The sequence below is a fragment of the Peromyscus maniculatus genome, chromosome 2, assembly GCF_049852395.1.
Source record: "Peromyscus maniculatus bairdii isolate BWxNUB_F1_BW_parent chromosome 2, HU_Pman_BW_mat_3.1, whole genome shotgun sequence".
Lineage (NCBI taxonomy): Eukaryota > Metazoa > Chordata > Mammalia > Rodentia > Cricetidae > Peromyscus > Peromyscus maniculatus.
In genome coordinates this window covers 115614801-115633887 of record NC_134853.1, presented here as the reverse complement: position 1 = coordinate 115633887, position 19087 = coordinate 115614801, and the positions used below count along the sequence as shown (strand labels likewise).

At 40.5% G+C, this 19087-nt stretch overlaps 1 protein-coding gene across 1 annotated transcript; it reads left to right on the top strand.

The window, feature by feature from the left end:
- The first annotated feature begins 2936 nt into the window (after positions 1 to 2936).
- On the top strand, positions 2937 to 13887 carry Eqtn (equatorin). The gene is made up of 8 exons (XM_015992854.3): positions 2937 to 3095; positions 3315 to 3500; positions 4623 to 4709; positions 6176 to 6259; positions 6852 to 6896; positions 8451 to 8510; positions 11874 to 12027; positions 13275 to 13887. The coding sequence occupies exons 1-8, from the start codon at positions 3020 to 3022 to the stop codon at positions 13654 to 13656; spliced, it is 1074 nt and encodes a 357-aa protein (XP_015848340.1). The 5' UTR covers positions 2937 to 3019; the 3' UTR covers positions 13657 to 13887.
- The last annotated feature ends 5200 nt before the right edge of the window (positions 13888 to 19087 follow it).

Sequence of the window (19087 nt, the reverse complement as noted above, 5' to 3'; positions counted from 1 at the left end):
AAAACACTAATTGGCCAATAGCCAGACAGAAAGTATAGGATAGGTGGGACAAACAGAGAAGAGAGGCTGGGAGGTGGAAGCCGCGGGGAAACACCAGCCTGCTGTCCAGGGAGCAACATGTAAAGGCAACAGGTAAAGCCATGGAACATGTGGCGACATATAGATTAACAGAAATGGGCTGAGTTTAAATGTAAGAGCTAATCAGTGGTAGGCCTGAGCTAATGGCCCAGCAGTTTAATTAATGTAAGTTTCTGAGTGATTATTTTATAAGTGGTTGTGGGTTCTGTGGTGCTGGGCAGGACTGAAGAAAACTCCAGCTACACAGCAGGACTCTTACTCATTCTACTTGGAGTAGATTCTGTGTACCTATGCAGAGTTCTGTACCCAGATTCTGTGCCCCTACAGTTTAGAACACTGGAAGCGCCTCTCTCCACCTTTCTCTTCTAGCTCTACCCTCTCTCCTCTAGGTCTTTGCCCTCTATCCTTTCTTTCTCTCCTCTCCCCCCCACACTTACCTCTATCATCTCTTTCTCTCCTTCATCTCCCTCCCTCTTTTCCCTCATCTCTCTCACTTCTCTCCATCATCTCTCTCATAACTGTCTATCCCTCCCCCTCTCATCTGTCTCTATCTCCCTGGTGTCTCTCCTCTCTACTTTCTCCCCCTCTGTCTCACCTCTCTCAACATGCCCCCTGACCCCTCGTTAGTCTCTCCTCTTTCCTCTCTCACTCATCTCCATCTGTCTCATCTCTCTTGTCTCTTTGCCCCCTTCTTCTTCTTCCTAACTCCTCTCTTCTCTTTCTTGACTTCATCTCTCATACCTGTTTCCTCTCTTTCTCTCCTTGTCTCTTCTCTGTCTCATTTGTCTCCCTCCCCTTCTCTCTTTCCCCTCTCCTCCATCTCATCTCTCTCACTCCTCTCTGTTATAGAATATTCCTTTACACTGTGTGAAGATGTGTCACTGTGATTGGTTTAATAAAGAGCTGAATGGCCATTAACTAGGCAGAGAGAGGTTAGGTGGGACTTCTGGGGACAGAGCACATGGGGGAGAAGAAAGGAGGAGTCACCAGTGGAGGCAGAGTGAGAAGACATGCAGGAGAAGAAGTAAAAGCCATGAGTCATGTGGCAACATGTAGATGACAAGAAATGGATTATTTTAAGTTATAAGAGCTAATAGGACAGGCCTCAGATATAGATAGAGCTTTCATAACTAATAATAAGTCTCTGTCATTTCTTGTGAGCTGGTGGCCCAAAGAAAAATCCATTTACACCTCTCTCCCCACCTCCTGCCTCTATCCCACACTCCCACATCACTCTCCTCTCATCATTCCCTGTCTGTGTTCCCTCTCTCTTTTTCTCTCTCCTCTGTGACCTTCTTCATACTCATGTTCTCTCTTTCTTTCTCATTATTGCTGCTGTACCATAACATCTATTTGCATTGTGTATTTGTGTATCACGAGGAACTGCACTATTCTAAAAACATGGGACCTGCTGTTCTACTTCAGGTATTTGCAGACCTGTACAAGTATATCCTCCTGCTATGTTGCTAATGCACGTTAGAGAGAGGGGGAGAGAGATAGTGGCAAATGAAGGAGAGAGGAGAGATAGCAGTGAGAGAGGAGAAACAGAGAGAGAGAGATGTAGGAGACAGAAAGAAAGGGGAGAAAGGGAGGAGAGAGACAGGAAAGAAAGAAGAGGAGACGAACAGGAGAAGAGAAATGGAAGAGTGAGATCTAAGTGAGAGCTGAAACAGAAAGGAGAGGGAGAAAAGAGGGGGGTGAGGACAAGGGTAAAGAAAGATAACAGAGGACACAGTGAGAGCTGAAGAGGAGTGAGAGGCCGGAGAAGAGAGTGGGAGGGAAAGGGGAAATGGAGGATTGAGGAGAGGTAGGAGTGTGTGTGAGAGAGGGGAAAGAAAAGGGAGCACAGAGGGATGGAAAGTGAGGAGTGAGGTGAAAACATGAGAGTGGAAGAAAGGGGAGAGTGAGGAGTTAGAGAGGAGAGAGAAGAGGAGAGAGAGGAAGATATGAGACAAAGGAGAGAAAGTAATGGTGGGAGGGGAGGGTGGAGAGGGAGAGAGGGAAGAGAGGAGATGCATGAGAGGATGTACTTCACTTATGCCCTTCCCCTTCACTGAAGACAAACATAAAGCCCTGTGATGCTATGCTGTTTTTTCTGATGCTTGTATTGTAAGTATGAATATCATCTGATGTGGAAAGGTTATCATCAATAATAATTGAAGTTAGCATACTTCAAAGTTAGGTGACTATAATAATGTCAATCAGTTATCTGTCTTTATTGCTCATTAATTGTTATTATGTAAGTAATCCATGTACAAGGCTGTGTGTGTGTGTGTGTGTGTGTGTGTGTGTATACTGGAGTCACATTTCAACTAGCTAAGTATGAGATAATTTTCTTATTTTAAATGTGAAATAGAAGTTTGACCTCATTGAAAAACACGTATTAAACAAAACAAATATGTTACATCTTATGAAGAAAATAATTCTTAAAATAAAAAAGATGTTTCATAAAACTTTTCTTAAAGAATTATAGTCAAATAGTTTATGAATGAGAACTTAGAGGCCATTTGGATTGTTTTGAGTTTTGCTTCCTCTGACTAGATTTTCATTTTGTTTTGTTGTTGTTTTCATTTTCAGCAGATTGCAGCACTCTGACAGATCTGATGTCGTTAGAAACAAAACCCTAAGTTCCAAAGGTTTTTATGTCATTATCAACAAGATCGATTATTTATAATTCATGGACCAATAACTAACATTATTTTATGAAAACACATTTGTTATCTTTCAAAGAAAAAAGTGTTTATTTTTAAAAACTAAAATCATCGTAACGCCAAAAATGAAATGGTCAATGGAGTCACAAAGTTCCGGGCATTTCTCTGGCATTCCATTTCCCACAAACAATGATGTCATAATGTCCTTCTGAGTCTTAGGTCCTGCTGATCCACAAGAAGGAAGCCCTGAGGAGACAGTGGATTGCTAGATAAATCACATCAATTTCCCAATGGATTTTATATCGTTTATCTTTTTATTTGGGGTTTTTATCCCAAACATTAGCAATCTACAGTCCAATGTGGAACGTAAGTAAACATTTAAAATTAGTCAGTCAGAAGAAGGTTGATTCTCAATCACAGAAAGTCAGCATATGGAAGTTTTCTGCAAGATGATTGAAAGTTGAAGATGCAATATAATTTAACTTTTAAATCTCAATCTCTAATTGTGAAAAAATTTTAGTGAGAGAAAGCAGTAAAGAAAAATAACATATTCTATTCCATTCTGTGTCATGTTTTCTTTTTCAGGGAACCCTGAGGTGATGCCTTCAGATGAAGAACAGTATTATTCAGATGATGAAAATCTGGCTAATAGTGCTCCTCCTATACATGAAAATATAGATGATACTCATGTTATACATAAATCAGAAGAAAATGAAGAAGATACTCCTGCTAATGAGAAAACTGGCAATTACTATAAAGACATAAAGCAATGTAAGTGTTTTAAGTTAATAGCATATGTATGACTGATTACACTGGTTTGATTTTCCTTAATCCTGCCTTATAATCTCTCACCACCATATTATTTCCCCGTTTTGAAATTCTAATTTACTTTGTAGGCATTTCAGTGTGTAAACAAAGCCTTATTTCTTACAACATTTTTTCATGAAGTGTTATGAAATTTTATAAGGTTATCTTTTTACTATTTCTGTCTACTGTGGTTCATCCTGGCATCGTGATACTTCCTTTAGTAAAAACTGGTCTATATGATGGTAAGTCAGCCCAAACTTATTTTGAGGCATGGATCCATTTCTTAACCCTGCTGAAACAAAAATGCCACAGATTAGGAGGATAGAGACAATAGAAAACTAGTTTCCTATAGTTCTAGAGGCTGGAAGTCAAAAATCAAAGCAGAACCAATCAAGTAAGTGCTCCATCCAAAGCCAAAGACTGAGAACCCTTCCTTCCTCCCTCCCTCCCTCCCTCCCTCCCTCCCTCCCTCCCTCCCTCCCCTCCCTCCCTCCCTCCCTCCCTTCCTTCCTTCCTTCCTTCCTTCCTTCCTTCCTTCCTTCCTTCCTTCGGCTCCTGGTGGCTCAGATGTGTCTTGGCTTGTGGCAGCAGTAGTTTGTGCCTCACCCTCTTCGTGTCCTTCTCATTTCTTCCCGCAGACTCCCCTTTTGTATAATAACACGAGACAGATCCATCTAGGAGCACACCCTACTCCAATCTGGTTTTAACTGAATTATAAGCTCAGCAACCCTGTCTCTAATCCTGTCTCATTTTCTGATGTACTGAGGTTAAGATTTAGTGACATTTTGCCTACAAATTGATTTAGGTATCTTATAGCCATATACATATTTTCCATGAATTTCCTTAATTGTTTCTCACAGTTATGTATCATAAGAAAATTAGTTTGACTTTTTTCCTTATGAATTTTCAGCTTGCTCCTTGCTCCCCTTCCTTTGAAAAAGTCTCATATTTTTTGTTGTCTCTAATTATTTTTTCATTAGTCAGTGGATACTTTTTAAAGTTTAAAAATTCACTATGATGAAAAAAAAATATAATGGACAAGCAGTGATTACTGGTTGCTAAAGACTTCTGACTTTCTGTTTGTAGATGTGTTCACCACACATAATCCAAATGGTACAGACTCTGAAATCGCTGTGAGTGCCACAACTGACCTGAAGTTTGTGCTGAAGAACTGTGAGTACTAAATGCACGGTCCACAGCTCCACAGGCAAATCCCTTAGGGCGGGATTCCAGAACAGACCAGGGACATGGGTGAGGCCTATGGTTCTCCTCTAGAGTCCATCTTGTGCTTCTAGGCACCAACAGAGTTATGTCATCTCCTGTTTTTGTTTTTTCTAAATTTTCTTCCACAACATTTTTTTTGTGAAGCTCTGTAAGCATTCCAGTGACCATTACAGAGGAAGCAGACAGAGTCTCTCAATTCTAACTCTGTTTTCCAGTTTGCATGGAAAGAAACACTAACTAAAGTTAGGATTCCAGGCTATTACTCATCTTTACTAAACCTGTATTTGTGGGTTTTTTTCCTCTTTTATACTTTGAATGGTGTGAAATAGCAAAAAGTGATTCTTTCTGGCTATGGCAATTTTGATACTGGGACAGGCTCATTAATGCTTCATTATTAATCAATTTACTTGACAGTAATGGAGAATATGGGCAATTCCAAGCTCTGTGCCAGTCACACTTTTAGAACAAACTTAGTTAAACTACCAAGGGCATCTTGCTTGTGTAGAGCAAGCATCTTGAGTTGTGTGGGGAAAGTTACAGTTAGCTGACTCTAAAGCACCCCAGACACGTCAAATTTCCAAAAAAAAAAAAAAAAAAAAAGAATTACTGAAAACCATAGTACCCAAGGAAGAGATTCCAAAACCATAGATTCCAACCCTATAACTAGAAGATTGTCAACAAAATTGGAATGAATAAAACCTGTGCCTTCTACATGTGGGCGTTGTAGGAACGTTCCACAAGAGCTAGCCTATCAAGTAAACAGTGAGCCCCAGGATAGTTCTTTCACTAATGATAAATTGCTTCAGTATAGTCTCTAATGCTCCATGGAGAGTGGGGTAAATTGAGGCACCTGGATGTTCTTAGTAGGAATAAATGGTTGCATTGTAGCTTGGACTTTTCACCTGTTTTGAGTTCTGTCTGAATATTTATTTTCTACCCTTTCTTATTAACAGGATACCTGTGATGGATTTGTAGGCTCTGTGGATTTATTCCGCCACTCCGCAGAAATTCCCCTTTAGTGGGGTAGTGTCCCATATGGAACTTATGCTATTAACTGATACAGCTGAAACACTCAGTGATGTGACCGCATCGACACATTGTAGGCTGAGATTTATACTAAGGCCTGTGTAGGGAGCCTGCCGAAGCCAGCCATCTTAGCAAATAGCTCATCATTACCTCTAAAGGCCTGAGTTCCAAGCTTTTCTTCTCTTTCACAGAGCACAGACATGTTAGCCCTATTTCAGGCACCCCATAATCACAAAAACACTATTCTCCATTGCCTTCCTTCCTTCTCTTCATTTCTCTTTCCTCTCCTCTCTCCTTGTCTTTGTTCCATTTGTAGTCTTAAAATATGGAAACCCCAGACATTTGGTCAATGTTTTAATATGTTGAAAATACTTTATCTCTTTTCCTAGATAAACTCGTCAGTGCAACTACAGCTAAAACATCTGCCAGCGAAGAAGCAAAACCTTATGAATCCTTGCGTAAAGATTTTCCAAGTATTAAAACTACTACACTGTATTGATATCTGGAGCATATTACTCTATAACTTAGGCAATGAGCTCACTGGTCTGAACATGACATAAGTGAATAGCATGCCTAAAGAATCCATACCACTATCATTTAGAGCCATCCTGGAGTCTTTAAGTGGCAAATATGTAAGAGTCCATTTTCAGAGGTACCTGACATGCTATAGGAACTGAACTTTTAAATATTTAATTAAACATATAAATGTATTTTATATATAATATATATAATACATTTATAAATGTTTAGATCTATCTAGGACAAATATATAGAGTATATTTTAATATTTTTGATGACATTGTAAAATTTTCTACTTGATTAAAGAATAAATGTATCTCAAGTCACAACAATTAATGTTTCCTAGGATTATTTGAGGGAGGGTCTTAAGAGTGGGAGGCTACATATTCAAAATCACCATTTTATTTTCTTGCCAAGATCATTGTTCCTTATAAAGTATTTGTGAAGCCATAACAATCCAGGATAACTCTCCTAAAGTTTTTGAGTGAGCACATAATTGTAGACAATAGATTCTCACCTGTTACCCATGTCATCTCTTTTGAACAGCATCAACCCCCAATGTGCCTGCATTTTGGACAATGTTAGCAAAAGGTAAATTCATGCAGTTAGGTAACTGGGAAAATGTTTCTAACATTTCTATTTATATTAATTATCTGACATTTTATATAAGAAAGACAAGACTGGTCTAAATATTTCCAACAATAATTAATAAGTTCATGTTTGTTGCCCCTTGTAACAGCAAATGTAATATGCAGAGAAATGATAAAGCCGCAGTTTCCAATTCTTTTGCATCCAGAAGTATATCCTCCGACAAATAGTCTTAAAATCACAGAGGACACCTGCTGGTATAGGGGAGTTGGTTTTTTTGTGTTGTAATTATCACAGTCTTCCTGTTTTATAGCTTTGACTTGAGAAACAGATGAGCCCAGATAAAAAAACTTTCAACTAAGTGCATGATTCAGCATTTTAAGCAAAGTTTTTGCCCAGTATGGTCCCTCCATGTTTGGGGCAGCATGTGTATAAACACACAGAGATGCACATCTAAGTGATGCACATATAAGTGCAAAGTACCAGTATATATTTGTGCATGAAAGTAATGTGTATAGCATGAATACACAAGTGTACATGCACAACACAATAAATAGATCAATCTATGCATCCATATAGTTTATGCAGATACAGACATATGTATTAAGATATGTAATGAATTTGTCATATACATATACATTATAAAAATGAAATATATATCATTCACTCAACCATTATTATTTGCATATTGTGTATTTACATTCAGTATTACCTACTCGAGATTAAGATCTCTGTTAACCTAAAATCAATATTTATAGAACCTTCCAGATCATTTGTCGATACAATTTTAAATATTTTCAGTTGCCTGACAGTCATACCTTGAACTGGCCTCTGTGGTGATATTGTGTTCCCCAATATATTGTGCTTCCTAGTAAACTTATCTGGGGTCAGAGAACAGAACAGCCACTAGATATAGAGGCCAGAAAATGGTGGCACACACGTCTTTAATCCTAGCATTTCAGAGGCAGAGATCCGTGTGGATCTCTGTGAGTTCAAAGCCACACTGGAAACAGCCAGGCGTGGTAACAAGAGCCTTTAATCCCAGGAAGTCATGGCAGGAAGCAAAAAGGTATTTAAGGCATGAGGACAAGGAAATAGGCCTGGTTAAGCTTTTAGGCTTTTGAGCAGCCCAGTTCAGCTGAGATTCATTCTGGATGAGAACTCAGAGGCTTCCAGTCTGAGGAAACAGGATCAGCTGAGGAATTGGCAAGGTGAGGTGGCTGTGGCTTGTTCTGCTTCTCTGATCTTTCAGCGTTCACCCCAATACCTGGCCCTGGGTTTGTTTTTATTAATAAGGACTTTTAAGATTCATGCTACAGGCCTCTAAGCATAGTGTTAGTTTGTTAATGCCCCTAAATACTATAATGGACCCTATGGGAAATACACATGTATCAGATAAGCTCTTTGGAACCTGAGTTGTAGAGATGTTCCCTTTACAAAACAATACTACAATGAACAATAAAAACAGACTTCACATAATATACACACACCTTTACACACATGTAAAAATTTTAGTAAGTGAATCTTACTTACAACATCAACATATTGTTTTAACAGCTATAAGTGGATCAGCAGGGAACATGGGTGATAAAGATCAATTCTTTCAACCAATTCCAGGTAAGAACAAAGTACTTCAATTAATAGATACATTAATATCACCCGAATTTTAGTGACTGCATTGTGAAACAATTTCTCATAGAAAAAGGGTAATGAGTATATGTGGGAAAGTGTAATGATGGTTAATGCCATATCAAAGAGGACATTGATTACATTGACAAATTATGCTTCTCAAATACTCTTGTTGCTCTTTTACCAATGACTATTATCATCCCCTCTGCCTTGTGATTCACAATGTTGAAACAGATTAAGACAGGTAAGTGAATAATACATATAATGTATATAGTCTTTTAAAAGTAGGCTTTACTTTAAGGTTTTAAATTTAAAGAAAACAATAGCAAAAAGTACGAAGTTCTCTTACCCCACCCTTCTTTGGTTTCTACTTTTTTGATGTTAAGATTGTGTGTGTGTGTGTGTGTGTGTGTGTGTGTGTGTGTGTGTGTGTGTACCACATATGTGCAGGTACTTGTGGAAGCAAGAAGAGGGTGTCAGATCCCCTGGAACTGGAGTTACATGTGGTTGTGAGCCTTCTGACTTGGGTACCAATGGAAAGTCATATTAAAAGGCGGTGTTTTAATTTTTCTCACACCATTTGTCCTACAAGTAAATAATTGTAAAATAGATATATTTGATGGCATATCTGTCTGCTCAGTTCTGTAATGAATTATTTGACAAATGTATCCCTTGCCTTGAGCTGCTATAAGAAAATGGAATGAGTCTTATTTATATTCAGGAATGGCAGTGGTGAGTCACCTTAGATAAAGGTTGTCATCTCTCTACTTAGCATTTAAGTGACTGAACTTGGAGTTGACTGGTTTCCTACCATTTATTGAGGACATACTATAAAGCATGTATTCTGATGTTTTAGCCAAATTATGCCAGTTCTCCCAACAAGTCTATTTTATGAAGAACTTGAGGCATAAAGCAAAAGCCAGCCCAAACCTGCAGTTAACTTCCTGTAACTTCTAGTGTTTATACATTGTAAAGCCTCCTCTGGTTCTGACCTTGACTTTGATAAATGTGCTATGTTAGGAAGAGTAAGGGATTTGTAGAAAAAGGAGATTGAGGCAAACTATCTGTCAGATATCCTTTGTTAGGAGAGTCCTAGGCAGCCATGAGGAAACCCTGAAGTGAAAAGCAATTAGGAGAGATAGCATCATGGCCCATCAGTAGGTAGCCATGATAAAGCCTTGAAAGGACATAGATCCTTCAGTTCCTGGAATATCAAGAGAGATACAACATCATGGCCATAGGCAGCTATGAGGATCTTTAGAAGGGCTAGACTGTCTAGTTCTATCAGCTTCCTTCAGATCCAGAGTGTCTGACTATTACAGGTTTAGGGCCGAGTAGAAGATAAATTTCCATACCATCGACTTAGTGTGACCTACCTATGTGGCTCCTGGCATAGAGAAAGGCTCTAGACAAGAGAATAAAGCTACAGTATAAGGTTGTCTTGGGCCTAGCTGTCAGAGAAGAGAGAAGGGTCGGGAGAGAACTCAGTGAGAGCTATAAGGTCATAGCAGTTCTCTGTAATTCTCTCCTCCCCTCTCTCTGTCCCTCCCCTCCCTCTCTCTCCCTTCCTCCCTCTTCTCTCTCTCAGACAGGGAATGTGGCTTGCTTTCTGGGAGACAAAACAGCAGCTAGAGGTTCTATGAGTTAACCCCAAGAACGCACCCATTCATTCATTCATTCATTTGTTTATTTATTTTGTTTTTTTCGAGACAGGGTTTCTCTGTGTATCTTTGGAGCCTGTCCTGGAACTCACTCTGTAGCCCAGGCTGGCCTTGAACTCACAGAGATCTGCCTGCCTCTGCCTCCCAAGTGCTGGGATTAAAGGCATGTGCCACCACCGCCCAGCAACATACCCATTTATAAAGACTATTGGGAGGCAAGTTTCAGAATGACCAGAGCTACACAATGACATCCTGTCTCAAAAAAGAAAGAAGGAAGGAAGGAAGGAGGGAGGGAGGGAGGGAGGGAGGGGGAGAGAGAGAGAGAGAGGGAGAGAGAGAGAGAGAGAGAGAGAGAGAGAGAGAGAGAGAGAAGAAAGAAAAGAAAAAAGAAAAGAAAAAAGAAAGAGAAAAAAGGCTTTGGGAACTAGAGGTGCATTTAAGGGGGGGCAGTTCATTTTAATATAATCTACTTGATTATTCCCAAATGGGTCCGAAAGTCCGATAACAGTCAATGACAGCTGTACACATTCCATTCCTCTTGCTTTAAGATCATACTGGGATAATATAATTTTTACTCTTTATTGGTATTAGGAACCTAAACCTTTCAACATGCTAGCGGGAGCTCTACTGGGCTATATACCAAGCACAATAATTAAAATGTTTAAAAGTCAGAGAAGACTGACATGGGAGTCTAGATCCGTCATTGAGTATAATCTACATATTACCTAGAAAGTCATGAAGGCTCTAGGAACACTGTGAGTGGTCGGGAGAGCACTGTGAGAAGGGAAATTTCAACATTAAATATGTTTTGTATGATGTATTCTCATGAACATCCAAAATCTGACAGTAAAGAGACATCTTCCTCAGATTTTATGAGATTCTTTTTTTTTTTTTTTTTTTTTTTTTGGTTTTTTGAGACAGGGTTTCTCTGTGTAGCTTTGCGCCTTTCCTGGAACTCACTTGGTACCCCAGGCTGGCCTCGAACTCACAGAGATCTGCCTGGCTCTGCCTCCCGAGTGCTGGGGTTAAAGGCGTGCGCCACCACCGCCCAGCAGATTTTATGAGATTCTTAATGTCTCTGGAGCCAGCCATGATTTTGTGAGTTAATTCACTTCTGGAGTCTAAAAAGTCACTTCTCTTTCTTTTTGTAATATCAAGTACACTAACTTTAATCATCTTGGTAAGAAAATGGCAAACTTATCTCTTAAGCCTTAGAGAGGAAACCACCAATACTACACACTTTTAGTTCAAAAGAACAACCAGTGTGCGCCCAACAACAATACATACACCTTTCCTTTCAGAAGAAATTGTCAATTGTTCTAATAACCTTTTCAGAGACAATAAGTTACTTAAAGTGGTTTCTAGTAAAGCCAAGAAGAAAGGCTGCTCCATAAAAATGTTGTCATGTGTCGCTTGGGCTTAAAAACACATTTTGATTAGTAGAAGATTTGCAAAGTTCTGTGAGTATCTAAAATGGAGTTAAGCACAGCTACTCCAAGATTGTTATGAAGACTACAGAGAAAAACTGTGTATGTGGATGAAAAATGGCCCACTTTTTTTTTTTTTTGCCATTGTCTGGGGTAGGAAGAGTGAGCTGTGAATGTTACAGCTATCTTCTGTTATCCTTATTCCTCAAGGAAAACATGCGTAACAGTCAGTTTTCCATCGTATTGTGTTTCTTTCCTCCCAGGCTCTGATTTGAACAATACTAACGAAGACAAACTGTTAGAGTTAGAGGAAATCAAGCTCAAATTAATGCTGGGAATCTCACTGATGACCCTTATCCTCTTAATTCCCCTCCTGATATTTTGTTTTGCCACACTGTGCAAACTGAAACACCTAAGGTAAGCCTACTGGCCTTTTCAGTCTTCAGTGCTAGTCCAAGGCGTCTTGCTCTCTCCCTCCCATCTTTCATGGATTAATAGGAATATGTACCCTCCTCAGTAATGGATAAGATATTCAGCTCGAATCTACTTCCTCTATGCATTGGGAATGTGAGCCCTGTTTCGGAGAATGTCTCACTGTATTTGCCCCCAGTAGTTTAAATAGTCATAAATAAACTCACAGTTGATTAGGAAGGATATAGAGACTTTAGACAATGCTTCCTCCCTCTGCATGCCTGCAAAATAGCCCTGGAGTACAAAGGCCATTTATTCTCTTCTAACTAGCTCATTTGCTTGGGGTTTAACATTTAATTTTTTTGGTAGCCTTGCTTAAGACCTTGAAAGAAACAGAAAATCTGCCACTTTTATGCCTTGAGGCCTAGACATTTGTCTTCAATAATCATTTATCTTTTCTTATAAAAATATGACTCCTAACAGTGTGAGTTGGGTGTGTCTCTCTTTTTCCTGCTCTTGGGACCCTCTTTCTCCTACTGGATTGTCTCCTCCAGTCTTGATATAAGGGTTATGCCTAGACTTATTGTCACTTGTTATGCTGTGATCAGTTGCTGTGCCTGGAAGGCCTGCTCTTTTCTGAAGGAAAAGGGAGGAGCAGTGGATCCAAGGGAAAGGGGAGGTGGGGGAGAACTGGGAGTGGTGGAGGGAGGGAAGACTGCAGTTGGGATGTATTGTATGAGAGAAGAATAAATAAAAAGAATTAAATTTATTATATATATATATATACATATATATATTTCCATTTGAACCTGAGAGCCTGGTCTCTTTGCAACATTACTTTAAACCTCCACAGGATTACTTTTTAATCTTCACCATTCTATTATCCTTAATTTTATTCTTTGACTGTGGTGCTTTGATAAGGTACTTCTCCGACCCATTAAAACTGTAAAGTTAAATGTTTATTTTCTCTAATTCAGCTTCATTTTATGTTTCTTGTTACACCTTTATTACTTAAGGCAATCTTTATTGTTGGCTTTTAAATTCTAATATTGACGTTTGAGACAGGCTGCATACACTAAGCATCCATGGTTCATTTACACAAGGATTAAATACAACTACAATGGAAAAAAACTATACCCTTTGCATTAATTAATACATTGGACAGACTCTATTTCTGTTTTTAACTGTTCTGATTTGAGTTACATGTATATGCAACTAAAGATAACTCCTGATGTGTGTTCTCTTCTTTCTAGGGACAAAAGTTATGACAACCAATACACTGTGAACCCGGAGCTGGCCAATCTGTCTTACTTCCACCCCTCAGAAGGGGTATCTGATACATCTTTTTCGAAAAGTGGAGAGAGCAGCTCATATTGGGGCAACACTTCTTCAGACTTGAGACGACCCAGCTCAAAAAAATCAAAATCTAAGTCTATGGATTTTTCTACGGACCCCAATCAAATAGCCTTAGGTGAAAGGCCAACACCAAACTTCCTTCCTCCTGAGGAGCCATACTTCCTTCCTCCTGAGCAACTGGGTGAGCAGTCCGGTGAGAATGCCTTTGTTGAGGCAATGAATGAGGAGCCCATGGAAGATAGGACACCTACTGATGAGGAACAAATGGCTTCTGAGTAAATAACTTTAATTCTTTGGTCATTTTAAAAAAAAAAAAGATCTTTGTGTCTCACATAAACTTCCTAATTTTGAAACTGCAAGTTTCAGAGACATTTAAGTTTTCTGATGTCCTAAGGGCATATTCAATAAAAACTATCACAGTTATTATTTGTTATACAAATTATTTAAAAGAAAATGTACAAGGAAATAATTTAATGGAAACTCATGAAATAAAAACAATGCTGAAGACTAGGTTATGAATGGTATTCATGACTCTAAGTAGCTCAATGATAGATCACTTGACTAGCATGCCCAAGACCTCCTTGGAACCATCAACCCACCCTTCCATTCATCTTTAAATGAGGGCATTTACATCTTTACCTTTACCTATGCCTGGATACTACTATCTACATCAAGGCCAAAAACATCTGGCTTATGTTTCACTAACTAAACAGTGGTACCACCGAGAGACAAAACTAAGTTAGTGGTAGAAACTGCTGGCATCCTTGAGTTGTTTTGAAGTAATGCAGCTGCTCTCACCAATTGCCAGCAAGAAAAGATAGCTCAGCTGGAAAAGCTGCTTGCCATACCCTGAATTGACAACCTGAGTTGGATCCCTGGGCCGCGCAGTGGAAGGAGTGAACTATTACTCAATTCCTGCTTGTCCTCTGACCTCCCCAGGCATACTGTGGTGACGATAAATAAAACATTTCCTCCATTTCTAAAGTACTTGTAATCTTTTGGGATAACATGTTGTGCCAGAAAAATCAAGGAAGAGATCATTCTAGCAGATAATTTCCTAGAGAAGGAGTCATTAACTAATTGGTTAATTAGCTCTCACTTCTATCAGTCCCAGGCACTCAGAATCATTGTGCTTTAACTGAAAAAAAAAATCTCAAAAAATAATTCAAGTTTATTAGTAACTACAGAGGCTATCTATACTAAGAATATTTCAAGTTACCTGAACAGATGAAATAGGGAGATGATACTGTTTCCTTAAGTGGGACAGTTTTAGGGCATGCCACACTGAATTATACTGTCCTATGAAAAGTTTGTTTATTTTACAAATCAAGTTATGGAATCTCATGGGCTGTGGATGTAGCTTAGTGAGTAGGATACTTCCCTAGTATGCAGGAGGCCCTGGTTTCCATCACCAGTACCAAGTAAATCTACATTGGTAGCACACACCTGTAATGACAACACTAGAGAGGTAGAGGGAGGAAGATCAGAAGTATGGTTGTCTTTAACTTCAAGAAAGTTTGAGGCCAACCTGGAATATATGAGACCCTGAGTTAAACAACATGGAATCTCAGCTAAGCCAGATCCATGCCTTACCCGAATTCATTTGCTTGGGAGTGGCAAAGATAGAATATGCTTCTAAACTGAGTTTCTGACCATGATCCACAAAAGGTCAAAGGGCCTTAGGAACAAGATAAGTCCAAGACATCTGTTGCTCAAAGCCTAAATGGTCTTATAATAAAAACCCAGAGCCCGATATCAGGGTGAAAGCTGAAAGATCAGGGAAGCAGAGCAAGCCACAGCCAACCACCTCTTACCTCACCAGTCACTCCTCTGCCTGATAGAGCATCTGCAAGAGCCCGAGTTCCTGTCTCCTCCTGCTTTATATTCCTTTCTCTGCCTAGCCATATCACTTCCTGTTTCAAACTTCCCAGTGCTCGAATTAAAAGTGCGTGCCACCATTGCCTGGCTCTGTTTCTCTTTTAGACTGGATTAATTTTATGTAGCCTAGTGTGGCCTTGAACTCACAGAGATCCAGAAGATCTATGCTATTGGTGAAATTATTAAGGCCACTCCACACAGTTAAAAGGGAGATTTATTTAATGGTGTGGCTTACAAATAAAGGGATAGGTAGGTTGAGGGTTCTGGGGCGTTCTCTGGAGAACTCTCCTCGGTCCACCGGTCCACCTCTAGCCGGAAGAGAGCACCACACATTCCGATCTCCATCTCAGGTCTTCAGGGCCCTCCCTTGGCCCCGCCTTGTAGGCGTGATAGTTACTGAAGCCTCAATGGGGGTTGGAACTTCCAGACCAAAGCTGGAATGGCTACCCACTACACTATGCCTAGGATTAAAGGTGTGTTGCTACCACTACCTGACCTCTGTGGCTGGCTCTGTCCTCTGATCTTCAGGCAAGCTTTATTTCTTAGATTACAAATATATCACCATAACATCAGGTTTCTAGGTGTTATTTCCACTCACGAGAAGTTGTTTTCACCATCTTTGGCTTAGGAAGATGTTTCTTCTTTCCTATGGAAAACAGATACATTTCCCTAACCGGCCACTTCACTCTCACTCTCCCTTTTCGGACTCCACCCTGTTTCACTCACCATTGGTTGAGAAAGCAAGGAAGCTCCGCCTCTAAGTAGCTGTGGATTATATAAGCCCCTATTCATGAGGGAAAAGCCATCACAAGGCAGGTGCTCGCTTTGCCTGGATCTCACCCAATAGTGGACAGTTTGTGAGCTTGTGTGGATGGCCTTGAGCATCAGTTCCCTCCGCCTGTTCCTTTTGCCATTTCTCAGGCCCCCTTGACAGTTCTAGGGCTGGAGTCAAGTCTCTGTACTGGCAGTTCAGGCATCTGAGGCACTGAAGATGGGTGCGGGCTCATTGAGGCAGATGGCTGAAGGTGCTTGGATGTAGCAAGGTACTAAAGAGTCTCGTTGAGTCCCCAGGTGTGGAAGGGGCTGGTGGGAGGATGTGATGCTAGGGTGCTCATAGTCCCTCATTTTTCCTCTGGCCCTCCACCCATCCCTTAAAGGTGAGAAGAATGTTCTTGTTTGGAAACAGGTGCCAAAGGCCACTTTCAAATGGAAGTGTTTCTAGTTGTAATGCATCAGAGGGAAAGTTAATGGGTATAGTATTACTCTTACTAAAATGGGCAAAACCAACGTTAACTCTGTTTTAAAAGTCAGCTGAGTATGTAGCCCAGTTATACAACCCTAGCCTGGCATGCACGAGGCCCTAGGTTCAACCCCCAGCACCACCACAAGAAGAAAAGCAACAGCAAAAAATAAAAAATATTAAAAAAAAAAAACAAAAATAAACCATGTTGCTTCCCGACTCCTGACACTGCTTGTAGATATTTAGAAAGGGCAATCAGGATATTTGAGGGAGCTGGGTGAAGGTACATAAAGGATGTTGGGCAGTCTCTCCTGCTCTACTCTAGAAGTGAGGAGACAGCGCGCAGACCATACACACTTGTCCACTGCCGATCCTTAACTTAACCTGCATTTCCTGAGCAGGTTTCCTTGACCCCTGCCTCCCTTTTCTCCAGCAACTGATGGGAATCTTCCTATCCTAAAGCATGAGGTCTCCTCAATGCTTCCTAGCCTGCAACTTCCCCAGCCTTCAAAACCTGCTTTAAGTTTTGTCTTGCAATACCTTGGGTTGCACTGGATAGCTCCGGCTCAATGTACTCTGCTTGTACATTGAGTCAGTTCTTACAGACTGTCTGGGGTAGACGAGGGAACTTACGTGAATTCCCTGAAAGTCTGCCCATTGTTACCCTAAGAGCCAGCCTTGTTCTCTATTCGTCTGCATCAAGTCCCGAGGTATGTCTAAAAATGAGGTAGGTGCTGGGGACCTTTCAGAGAAGGGGGGTTGTTACATGCCTTTGGGGTGGTCTCCAAGTTCCAAAAGTCCTGATGTGGCAGAGCTAACCCAGAGATGTTTAGGAAGCTGGCTCATGTGTATGCTATGTCACCATGATGCGAGGAAAACCCCAGCTTCTGTCTTGTGGCTACTAGAGTTCCGTCAAGGATGCAAGGGCTATGTGGAATGGACATAGTGGACCTAGTGAGGTTGAAGAAAGGTGCCCTGAACGCTTGGAGCAGCCTGGAAAAGGTGTGAAGGTGATGTCCACCACCATCATTTTGGATGTGAAATCATCATAAGGGGTTTTCTGTGCTCTGGGGAAAGGTGGGGTAGAAAAACCCTCTGGACAGTTGGACCTGGCAGCTGAGACTTGCACATACTCTATTGTGGCTTATAGCTACCAGTCAAAAGTGGCTGTTTTCTAGCCAGGAAGAACCAAGGGGGCTCTGGAGCAGGAGGTAAGAGGAAAGTAGCCATGATGAAAACTCCTAAATTTTTCATATGTCAGCAAGAACAGAGGCTAGGGTTAAAAGGAATCTTAAGGATTAACAAGGGAGTATTTGGAATCCTGAGGCAGATGAGTAAGAGACCAAGCTCAGTAGATAAGAAGAGGAACAGAGGTCTAGGCAGGAAGACAGCTACCCCCTCGCCAAATCGCCAAAGCCTGTGCACACATAGGTTCTATTGCCCTTTCTTATACTCTTGCTTCTAATGCAGCTGATGGCAACAGTTTAAATTAATAGTAATGATGGCTTCTCCCAAGAGACTTTCGCTGAGGGGACCATCTCAGACCACCCTTTAGATAAAGAGCTAAATGTGGGGTAACTAAGAAAACCTGCAGCTTCATCTTATTGACTTGTGATCAAGTTAAATATTTTCCACAGTAAAGCTACATGCTTATCATTGTAAATGTAGGAACAAAGAGAACTTGGTGTAATTAGCAACATCTGAGACATCAGCAAAGGTCAGAGGGTAGTAATTCAGACCAAGTGACCAATAGCATCAGGCTGAAAACCTGACAAAAATGGAATTAGAAATCATAGACAGCATAGGGCTTCAACCATCCATAACAGGGTTAGCACCCCATTAACAGAGATCATGGTCATCTCCTTGGTTGGGGCAGAAATACATGCCCTATTGGCTCTGGCCCATCGTAGCCTATAGAACTAACCATTCTCAATAGAGCTTACCTCAGCATTGGTCAGATTTCTGTCACGAAACCATAACAACTTGTAACAAAGGTACTCCATAGTTTTTACCCCCCTTGGAAATCCTTCCCTCTTTCTGAAGTTTCATTTTTCCTTAATTTCTCATTTTTTCCTCAATTTCTCACTTTTGTGTAATTCTTCTTAATTAAAGCTTGCTTCTGCTGTGGAATGTTCTGTATGTTAAATGTGTTGCTCTGATTGGTTAATAAATAAAACACTGATTGGCCAGTAGCCAGGCAGGAAGTATAGGCGGGACAAGGAGAGAGGAGAATTCTGGGAAGTGGAAGGCTGAGTGAGGAGATGCTGCCAGTCACCACCATGAAAAGCAAGATGTAAGCCACGAGCCACGTGGCAAGGTATAGATTAATAGAAATGGGTTAATTTAAGATATAAGAACTAGATAGCAAGAAGCCTGCCACAGCCATATAGTTTATAAGTAATATAAGTCTCTCTGTGTTTACTCAGTTGGGTCTGAGCGGCTGCAGGACTGGCAGGTGAGAGAGATTTGTCCTGACAGTGGGCCAGACAGGACTGGAGAAAAATCCAACTACATGCTTCCATTGTTCCAATGGAACATGTCACACAAGATTCTGTGTCTTTAATTTCTGTTGGCACAAGACAACTAACCCAT